General features: G+C 41.4%; 1 protein-coding gene across 1 annotated transcript; it reads left to right on the top strand.

Moving 5' to 3' along the window:
- The first annotated feature begins 1,806 nt into the window (after positions 1-1,806).
- LOC105027400 (proton channel OTOP3) lies at positions 1,807-11,274 on the top strand. Its single transcript, XM_010899499.4, has 8 exons — positions 1,807-2,395; positions 3,036-3,183; positions 6,517-6,653; positions 6,897-6,955; positions 7,453-7,601; positions 9,391-10,055; positions 10,148-10,315; positions 10,507-11,274. Exons 1-8 carry the CDS (start codon positions 2,180-2,182, stop codon positions 10,675-10,677), a joined length of 1,713 nt encoding a protein of 570 aa, XP_010897801.2. The 5' UTR covers positions 1,807-2,179; the 3' UTR covers positions 10,678-11,274.
- The last annotated feature ends 284 nt before the right edge of the window (positions 11,275-11,558 follow it).

Consider the following 11,558-nt stretch of genomic DNA (forward strand, 5'->3'; position numbering starts at 1 on the left):
GGGCCAGACAACACTTAATCATAGACCATGCTGTAGAGATGAGTCTTTAGTAGACAATTGAAAGTTTGCAGTGAGTTTGCATTTCTAACCTTAATTGGCAAATCATTCCACAGCAGTGGAGCTCTATGAGAGAAGGCCCTGCCTCTGGCTGTTTGTTTAGAACTGGTTCTTATACAAAGTTGGTCCCATTGGTTCATGACTCATGGGACCAACACTTTAGTTGCATTTGTATTTTTGTTTAGTGCATTCCTTTAGGCTAAATTTAAGGATTGTATGTTCTATTGCATATTTCACTGCTAGTTTGGGAAAGTTCTCGTCAGATTTAGATTTTGTTTGTTTTGGTTGCTAAGTGGGAAAGCTACATTGATCAGGCTACACCTCACTTTGTATAAGAACCAGTTCTGCCTGATGAGAGGTATTTCTTTGGAATGCTGAATTCAGAATACTCAGATAAATCTACAGAAGGTATCAAAATATATGAACGAGAACTCACCTCGTCTGGCTCCAGTATTTAATATTTTCTAAACTGATTAGAACCAAATCTCAAAACAGATTCATTAGGGTACAGAAAAAAATAGACACTGATTTATCAAATCGATCCCCAATTATCCAACAACTATTGGTTTTAGTTGTTCCATTTAAAACGTTGCTGAAATTGCCATCTAATTTCATAGACATTGCAATTTCTAAACAGCTATAATAAAGGTGAGTTGTGGACTCTGACTGTCAGCGTATTTTAAATAGCGTATTTTCTTCAACTTGATTTTGCACAATCGCTGAAGCGAAAAGGTTCAACAATGATCCAAAGTCATTCGGGTACGAAGCCCGGAGCCAGGCGACGTCCCTGCTCTAAACGCTGAAAATGAAATGTTTCCCTTGCTGATGAGTGTTGCGTATGAGCTTAACAGGAGTGTGCATTCTTATCTTCAGGGTAGGGAAATATTCAGACGTCAGCGTCTGGTTTTGGCTTTGATCAAACAAGCCGTAACAGGCTCTGAAGGTTCTCCCCTCTCCCTAGGTATATAGGACCCGGCTTAAGTCTAGCTTTTACTGCAACTGAAGTAGCTAGATAACTGCAAATCTTGAGTTGCGGGATGTTGCGTAGATTATACATGTATTAGTTGACGAGAAAATCGTTTTCTGAGCGCTAACATAAATATTAGCTAATTGCTAATTCAGTTGGGGTCAAAACTAAAGTTATATCCACACACTCGACAAATGTACAATAGCCTACATGTTTACTAAACTCAAGCTCATACATAGCATTTGAAGAAGTGCAAATAACAATTTCTGTAAAAATCTAGTCTTTTTGCATAACACTGCTGCTGTTATACAGACAACCCAATTCTGATGTTCTGAACAAGTTATTTGACAAAAATATTCTATTTGGGATGGCTGTGTGAATAAAGCCATTACTTTCTTGCTTACTTTGTTTACTTTCTAAATGTAAACAACTGGTGTTGCTTTCTATTCAGCTCTCTGCCCAATGCACAGATAGCTTTAAAAAAAAATTTTATTGGAACAAATGATAGCATGAAGGTCAAACTACAGAACAATTCTCAAATGCAACCAGATATTTTGCTAGTACTGCACTACTTTTGATGAGCCCGGGTTAAAAGTAATGCACTATAAAGGGAATAGGGTGGTTTTTGAGGTACACTTTTATTTTAAAGGGGAAGTTCTTAAATGTGCCCTTATTTCCACTCTGTGCTAACGGTCACCCCCTCCCTACCCCTTTAAAGGTGTGCCTCTTTAGTCACAAATATGGGATAATGACCACACCTACACAACCCAAGGCTCAGCATACTTTCTAAGTAGTGCGTAACATTAGAACTTTGGCCTGTGGGTCTTGGTTAAAGGAAGTGCACTACAGACACAAGTGTGCAACAGAGAGACGCAAGCTTGAGATTACAGGAGGATTTAATGTACTGTAGGTTTCATCAGACTTAAAAACTCACACTTAGTTGACTAGTATTATGAGGGAGACGGAAAGAACACAGGAGAGTCCCGGATAATTGAATGACTGAGAGAGAGAGAGAGAGAGGGAGGGAGAGAGAGAGAGAGAGAGGGGCACAGGTGTGTCAGTATGTGTGTGTGTGTGTGAAAGAGAGAGGTTGTAAAAGGAACTGCAGTGTGGATATTCTGGTGGCAGGAGGTGGTCTATTCAGACTCAGTAAGTATGGATTCAGAGCCTGGAGCTAAAACGACATTGGACACTGTGCCTGGAAGTCAGCACCAGTCTGAAGAGGATGAAGAGGGTTCTGGGAACCATACAGAGCCGGAACCAGTCGTTTTGTGGATTACCAGTGGGCGACATCTGACCTCTGGGCTCTTTGGCCTCAACATTGTCCTTCTTGGAGCCGCTCTGGTGGCCGGTCAAGCCTTCAACCCTCAGGTAAATAAATGAAAAGGCACTCAATGCGCAACAAGGTTATGTTTTATTTTTATTCATATTATTTATTCTTGAACTTACAGCAACATGTTATCCCAAAGCATGGACGCAAATCCGTTTTTTGCCAGACTGCATAACTAAAATAACTCTAGCTCTGGTCTCAATTCTCACGTTTAAGAAAATGTGGCACCCTAAAATGTGAAGAAAAAAGGTAGTCTAACACGTTTCGTTAGTTAAGCCTTCATCGTGCTTGAACAAGCATCAAGCTGACAGCCCACCTGTTATCTGTTCTACTACCAGCTCTGTCTCAGAGTTGCTTCCAGAACATGTTTTCTTTTTGACATAATCCCTATACGTTGAAGATATACAGACACACAACAAATTCATTAATCAGTCATACATATTTTATCAAAACTTTTTTACATCAGCATCTGTCACAATGTGCTTATACAAATACCCAGCCTAAAACCCCATAAAGCAATCAACAAGAAACTGATGCACCAAGACCTATTTACTAGCAAGAGACAAACCTGTATCTAACCAGATGAACAATGTTGCTGTTTTTTGCATGAGAACCTGCTGCCCTTTTTCAGTCTGCTTTTCAAGTCTTGTGCGATTCCTTAACTGAGAATTCAACCTCCAGGGACTCGCACACCAGGAGCCCCAGATCTTCATGCTGCTGTTGATGGGCTTTAGCCTGGTCTGGATGTTGTGGTACCTCCTGTGGGCCAGGCGGAAACCCGGGGTGATCCTCCATAAGGACCACCATGCTGGGGGAATCACAGTCACAGGTAGGCCCCTTGGATGGTCAGGACTGCGGTCTACCTGTGACACCTAGGAGCTCACGGTTTCTTCACTCTTCTTTTGAATAGACAGGTGTATACAGGTCATACTTAAAGAGCACCAGGCTACTGATTTGTTATTTAAAAAGGAAAATGGAAGAATGTGTATTGCATATATACTGTGGATAAAATGACACAAGGTATATGGTAAAACTGCACACTGTTTTAATATGAGGGTGTCATAATTCATATCAGCTGAACAATTCAGAAATTAGAGGCATCTGACTGGGTTTCTTCTATGGTGATGCTCTGCCAGGCCTATTCAGCAGACATCTTTACATCCAGCAGTTGGTTTCAAGACACCATGGTAGAATGGAGGAATAAATTGTTGAGGAAACAATAACATGATACAATTTTGGGAAAGACGGGCTGATCTATATATCTGCAGAGTAGAGATTCATTTGATTGACTACAGACACCAGTGAACAGTGGGTGACGTGAGAGGTTGTTTGTTGTTTTCTTTTTTGTTTCCAGTTGGGAGGGTGGGATTGGTGAGAACTGGGTTAATAAATAGCTATTTTTAACATATGTAGTCTGAAAAACAAGGTTTATGAAATTCACAACTTATGGAGATGTGAAAAAAACATTATTACCATCTTCAAAACAGAATTTGATGATTCTGTAGTAGCTGTATACAGTTACAGTTTGTGGTGATCATGAGTCATGTTTCTGGTAGGCCGATGACAGATGATGTGCATACAGGTGAACTGTTCTCACATAAAGCGTACTGTTATAGGGAGCAGGGACCATTCATTGCTTAAAGTCTGTGGGATATCATTTTGAAATGCCAGATCAAAGCTGCCCAACCCTGTCCTGGAGAGCTGCAGCCCTGAGGGTTTTCTTTCAAACTGCAGTTGTGACTAACCAGATTTTTCTTTTCATCCAGCTAATTATTACAATAATAAAAGACTTACAGGACTGTAGTTCTCCAAGAAGAGTTGGAAAGCCCTTTGTTAGATAATGTGTGATATCAACAGAGAGGTGTACATATACACACATATATATATATATATATATATATATATATATATATATATATATATATATATATATATTATTTATTAAAACACAATATAAACTGCCTTAGTTCAACTTTCAGTTGCTTAAGACTTTTGCAGAGTACTGTATATAATGACATCTGTGTCAAAGATGTGAAATATACAGTATGTGTTGGTTTGAGAATTTATGAAATTGCGTATAACATTTACTCATCATCATGTGTCCATTAAGAAAAAACACAGAATTCCGTAAATCTCTGTGGTAAGTACTAACTTAGGACTGAAATTAGAAGATTCTGCAATTAGAAAAGCAAAGAAGTCTGTCAAGACAGATGTTTGGCAAACATACCGTGCATTTCCGTAATTGAACAGAGGCTCTAATCAGAACATCATCTTAAGCTTGGTGGGACTACCCCACAACCCAGTGATAGTAGGTGCACTTTACACAATTAAGTAAAAAAAACACACGTGGCAGGACCTGAGCTGGAGTAGGAATGTAGGTTTGAGCATAGCCTTAACATAGCAGTTCAAACAATTAATTAAAATAATCTTCTGTTTTTAATTCTGTCCCTGAGGAATAAGGTCACAAACAATGTTATAAAATAAAAGACGGAACAATGTTACATTTGGGTACAAACCAAAACAAAGACGGAGCAGATACATCGGGGAAGCTTGAACTTTAATAGGGTTCGTGTTGAGGGAAAACAGGTGCAGGCAATAATCAAAGAAAACAACGGCAGACTGCCATGACAGAACGGGACACCACTATCAAAGAAAAGTAAATAAACTGATCATGAGAAGTTGGAGCTGCAGGCCTACTGTTAAACGTCTGTGCAGTTTTCATTATTTATTAATATCACCTCTTGCTGAAAAGAATTGTATGCAATTAACTTTTCCACATATTATTTTGTGATATGGATGTCACAACAATTGATACCTTTGTTCTAATTCGGTATAATTTCCATTTTCAACTTGTTTAGTAGTATCGATTTTACTAAAGAATAATTGCACACGTCACAAACATATTGTGTAACAAGAAACCAGGCAAGCCTAGTTCAGCTGGACCGCAATAGAAAGTATTGCCCTCCTGAGACTCGAACCCAGGCCACCCACGTGAAAGGCCATGTCTCTAACCACTACATCACAGAACTCTACATTCTATGGGTGTCAGCCTCTATCCTGAACAAATCCTGTTTTGCCACAGGCCGTTTTAACAGCTAATTGGACATTTGTGAATGATATTAATGCAGTTAAACTGACTGACTTTTCTTACTAAGTTTAATTCCAGCAGAAATAGCATCTATGAGCTGTTAACTTTTGCCACTGGCCGTTTGAACAGCTTATTAGCCAGTAATATAATTACTGGTATCTAACATCTTAGGAATAATCATAAGAATTGAGCAATTACTAGCGAGACTGAAACAGTCGCAATGTAACCGGTATACAATTTCGGTTTTAGCCAGCAAATTTGTCATCTATACGGACTAATTCGCAAGGAGACACGAACCCGGACCTATAGTTCACAAGTCCACTTCTCTAAGCACTACGCTATTTAACTAAGGGTAGTCTGTCAGTCACTCACTCTGTCAGCCAATCACTCATTCAGTAAAAGACATTTGTTCTTAGCCGGCTCCACTTACGCGGGCCGGCAAAAACTTGGCAAGAACAGAAAAGGTCTGCATCATCATGGCGAATGCAACACCATCTCAATAACCTGCGCTAGTCGACACTAGAGCAGGAGCACAGTGTGGAGAAAAAAGACGTTACTTAACATTCAGTCTCCAACACCAACGAGTTGTAAAAGGTGACAGGAAGTCATACCCTTGGTACATGCCCTCATATATAGCGTCTTTCAGCCAATCGGCTTTCAGGATTCAAGCCACCCGGTTCATATAACAGTATAACTACAGTATATTCAGGACGCCATGTGAAACTTTGGCTGAACTGAGATGCCTGTTTCTGTTTGTCCTCTGTCTCCTTCTCCTGTCAATGGTCCTGATACTGTTTGTCCTCTGTCTCAGTCTCCTGTCAGTGGTCCTGATGCTGTTTGTCCTCTGTCTCAGTCTCCTATCAGTGGTCCTGATGCTGTTTGTCCTCTGTCTCCATCTCCTGTCAGTGGTCCTGATGCTGTTTGTCCTCTGTCTCCGTCTCCTGTCAGTGGTCCTGATGCTGTTTGTCCTCTGTCTCAGTCTCCTGTCAGTGGTCCTGATGCTGTTTGTCCTCTGTCGCTGTCTCCTGTCAGTGGTCCTGATGCTGTTTGTCCTCTGTCTCCATCTCCTGTCAGTGGTCCTGATGCTGTTTGCAGCCTTCAGTCTGCTGCTGCATATTATCAAGATAGGCTACTATTTCATGATGAAGGATTGTCAGCCGGCTGTTAACGTCTTCGCCCCCTTCATCGAGGTTCCATTTCTGGGGCTACAGGTAGTCGTCGATCATTGGCCTTTATTTGAACTACCACCTTATTTTTCTCTGATTGATTTATTGGAATTGTAAAGATTTCAATTAATTATCCGACTGCAAGTGTTTATTAATTAACTTACATTTGAAATAGCTAGTGTCACAGTGACTGCATTTGTTTTTGTTTGTACACTGTGTATACATTGTTGTGTTTTGAAGTTGTCTCAAACTAGACATCATTCATGTTTTGATTAATGTCTTCTGCAGACGTATTTGCTGTGGGCTCACTCCAAAGACTGCATTCACAAGCACAAGATCATCACCAGGTGCAGGCCACTTAATATAATTCGATTAAACACATTTGTCCACCTTTCATCGCGGTATATTGCATTTCCATTTTTCCCAGGGCCTTCATAGCAACCGGGAAACACAATGGGACTGGAGTAGTTATCGTAGTTATTTACTTCTGTGGAACAAGATTCTTGTTGACTGTTAATGCTTGACTGAGCATAGTTTTTTGTGTCTGTGTGATCCTAGTTTGGTCATCACAAGGCTATTTCTAGCATACGAGTTAGTTTTAGGGCGGAATAAAAAATGTTGGTCAGTTTTAGGTTTAGTCATAGAAGGTTATGTTCAGGCATTAGAGTCAGGTTAGGTTTAGGCGTTTGGGTCAGGTTATGTTTAGGCATTATGTTTTAGGTTGAGGTTAGGGTTAGGTTAAGGTAAGGTAAGGGTAAGGTTTTAGGTAAAATAGGGAAATAGTTTTCTTCCCCACAAGGATAGAAAAACAAATCTGTCTGTGTGTGTGTTCATACCCCATTAGGTCTGGCCTGATGGTCATTCTAAGTGCAGATCTACTGCTTTGGCTGAATGCAGTGACAGAAGACTCCATCCATCTAGAGATAGAAATGGAGAAAGAGGAAAACGAGAACCTCAACAACTCATCTGACACTGTAAAGACACCAGAATCAGGTATATAGTATCTGCACTGTAGAAACACTAGAATCAGGTATATAGTATATCCACTGTGGAGACACCAGAATCAGGTATATAGTATCTGCACTGTAGAAACACTAGAATCAGGTATATAGTATCTCCGCTGTGGAGACACTAGAATCAGGTATATAGTATCTCCGCTGTGGAGACACTAGAATCAGGTATATAGTATCTCCGCTGTAGAGACACCAGAATCAGGTATATAGTATCTCCACTGTAGAGACACCAGAATGAGGTATACAGTGGTGTGTAGACATTTTATATCCACTGTATAGTATCTGCACTGTAGAAACACCAGAATAAGGTATATAGTATATCCACTGTAGAGACACCAGAATCAGGTATATGGTATCTGCACTGTAGAGACACCAGAATCAGATATATAGTATTTCCACTGTGGAGATACCAGAAAGGGATATTTTGTCCAAGATTCATATTTTTGTCTAAGTTCACTTACCAAACGATATTCCTGAAGACACACAGAGTAATTTTTTAAAACGATCCATTATTCAGCTCTGTCCCAGTCTATAATTAGCGTTATTAGCATTGTCAAAATTCATGAATGGAAACAGTTTGTACCGCTATCGCAAAGCTGCATTACAATTTTTCCTGGAGCTGTATATGACTGTGTATGTCTGACTGAATACGAGCAGGAAGAACATTTTTCAGAGGATGGAGCTTTATACTTGTTCTAACCATAATACACAGATGATGAATTGACCAAAATTTTTACTTGGAGAGCAGCTAAAGGGGGTGATGGTGAACCCATGAATCCCCAACCCTTGCTCAGAATATCCGGAGGCAATGTGTACTTTGTGTATTATAACACAGCAATCAGAAGTATTACTTACAATCTGTCGTCTCCACGGAACCGGGTAACTTGGAATTGCATTCGCCTTTATCCATTTGTTAATGAACGTGGGTCACGATGCTCTATAAAATGTATAATTCAATTTCAAACCCAAAACCCCGGGGGCAAACAGAGTGGTCAAGGTGTGATCAGACAAAAGTCAATCAAAACAAAGTAAATCCTGAAGTTTAAGCTCTAGGATAAGCTACATCGTGAACATGGAGGCATGCTAGGATCAAAGAAACGTTAGAAAGCTGTCACAAACTCTTGAACGGGCTTCGTATTTCGGTGATCGGGAGCTGGGAGGAGTGCTGTGTTTGTTGTGATTGGGATCTGGAGGATCTTGGGATCTGGAGGCTGTTGATGTGGTTGAGAGATGGAACGGTGAACAGACCTTACAGATATGGCAACAAGTGAAACCTCAAGTCTCCTCTCCCACGTCCCTTGTGCCTTTCTTATGACCGCTGCATTTTCCAAAATTACAACTACTATTCTGATGTCCACCAACAAAAATGTGCCAGCTAGGTGAAGCAACATATCTTCACATAGCTTGTTAAGTTCAGTTCACGCTCACTTCGATGACATCACTGCCGAAAAACAGAAGCTGTGTATGATGGCTATAGGAAATATTTCGCTGGAACCGTTTTCATTCATGAATTTGGACAATGCTAATAATGCTAATTACAGACTGGAACAGAGCTGAATATCTTTTTATTTTTTAAATGACTATATGTCTCTTCAAGGACTAACTCTTGGTGAGTGATATAAGCTACAACAGGGTTTCTTTTTTCTATGGCATACTGTTGTTTCTCTGACATTCGGTTGTTTCGTAATCCTATTTGCTCAACTGAATGAACACTGACGAAAATGCCTGTTTAGATCCAAACACTTGTTTGTGAACTCGTCCGATTTCAGCCGGGCTCGTCAACCAGACGCTGTGCGAGTGCAGCGCGGACAAGATGTGCCTGATCCTCCGGAAGGGTTACGAGGTGCTCTATCCCTTTAACATGGAGTACTACCTGATGGCCGGCTGCATGCTCTACGTAATGTGGAAGAACGTGGGCAGGCGAATAGCCCCTGGGGCAGTACCTCACCAGGCCCAGAAACTCACCCTGCGTATCGTCCGGCAGGGTGGTATCCTGTTCGGGCCGCTGTTCGGGGCCCTGGTCCTCATCGCCGGCGTGGTTGTCTTTATTCTGTATCAGTTCTGGGTCAACCACCGACAGCAGCGGCCCATGGCGTTCCTGCTGTTCTACTGCTACCATCTCGTTGTGATGCCCATCATGTCGCTCTGCTCCCTGGCGGGCATGTTGATCCAAAAGCTGGAGAGACGGGCGAAGGAGACAGGACACAATCCCACCCGCAGCCTGGACGTTACCCTCCTGGTTGGAGCAGGCCTGGGCAAGCTCACCCTGTCCTACTTCTCCCTGGTGGCGGCTCTAGCCGTGGGGCCTAGCGAGTACCTGGGAAGACTGGACCTTTCCTACTCTGTCCTCTGCTTGATTGAGCTCCTGCTGCAGAACGTATTCATCATCGAGGGGCTCCATCGGCACCCAAGCCTGGCCAAGGCAAAAAGAAAGGGGAGCATCACTGTGTTTACTCTGCTTTTATTATTTATAAATTATTCCTCTTCCCCTTCAGAGATATTAATGTCTTTTATGCCTCAAAGCAGGTGAGGAAGGACATGGACAAAATGAAAGAAATACAAGGGATGGTTCTTCTGGACAGAGGAGAGACATCAGCACCACCTGACAAGCCTGCAGGGGATGATGGGACAACTACCTGGTATAAAACAGCCACACAGGAAATCTGTGCCTTCCTCATTTTCTCCAATATAATGGTGAGTAATACTGAGGTGGTTATGTCTGGGCTTATAGGCTCATATGTAGAGCAGTGTTTACTTAGCCTGGTTCCAGATCAGCTGAGGGATATGTAGGAAAACACACAGATCTGGGATCAGACTTGTATTCCCAGCATGTCATTTTACCGGATCATAAAACGTCCTTGTTTTTCCATGTCTGTTCTCCTCAGCTGTGGATCATCCCAGCGTTTGGAGCCCACCCTCAGTTTGAGAACGGACTGGGGAAGGAGTTCTTTGGTTTCTCAGCCTGGTTTGTCCTGGTAAACCTGGGGCAGCCCCTGGGGGTGTTCTACCGGATGCACTCTGTGGGAGCCCTGATGGAGTTACTCATCACAGCCTGATGGAGGGAGATGTTGGGAGTCTGGGGGAGAATCTCAGTTTCCTTGAAGCCTCACAGCCTCTGTCCCCACCTCATTTTTAAATTGTCTGGATGGGAACGTCAGATGCCTCCGGGATGAATAGAAGCCAACTGATTATAGTATCTGACCAGCAACCAAAAGCAAAAAAAATAAGTCAGTGAGCAAGGCAGTTTTGCTTTAAATGAGAATGTTCTGATCATACCTAGTGAAAGTATGAAAGACAAAAAGCTGTTTGGGGGTGGGGGAGGAGACATTCCCTGAAGTCCTGTACTCTTCTCACATTGTTTCACTTGAGTCCTATCCTTCACTTGAGTCCTATCCTCCACCATTCACTTGGGACATAAGGCCAGAATGAGATCCCATCATCCAACATCCTTGGTGAAATGTGGACTAATGACCAGCTAAATATACAAGCACTAGAAAAATGGGGCATGTGCAGTTTTTTTTGGGCATTAATTAAATATGCACTTATATTCATTATTGATGTAATAAATGGTTTATTACATAAAGAAAATAAATGCATATATGCACATACTTTTTTCCTGACAGGTAACATTCGATTTGTCTACTTTCTCCGGTCCTTAACAAAAATATTGACATGAGGAAATCACAGAATACAATCATATACAGCAGTGCATTGTGAAATACGATACTACTGCCTCATTCAGTCAGTTCACTCAATCCACCTTCTCTCCACCTTTTTAATTAAGCTGCATCCTTTAGTAGGTCTTTCTATGATTTTATCTGTCTCTATTTCACATTTTTGCAAATGAAAAGGAGCTTTACATCAACAAAGCCATTAAACAACAACCCCTGTAAAAAACATTTACAGACACACATGCATATGCAAAGGCAATACACTA

Source organism: Esox lucius, chromosome 6 (genome assembly GCF_011004845.1).
Source record: "Esox lucius isolate fEsoLuc1 chromosome 6, fEsoLuc1.pri, whole genome shotgun sequence".
NCBI lineage: Eukaryota > Metazoa > Chordata > Actinopteri > Esociformes > Esocidae > Esox > Esox lucius.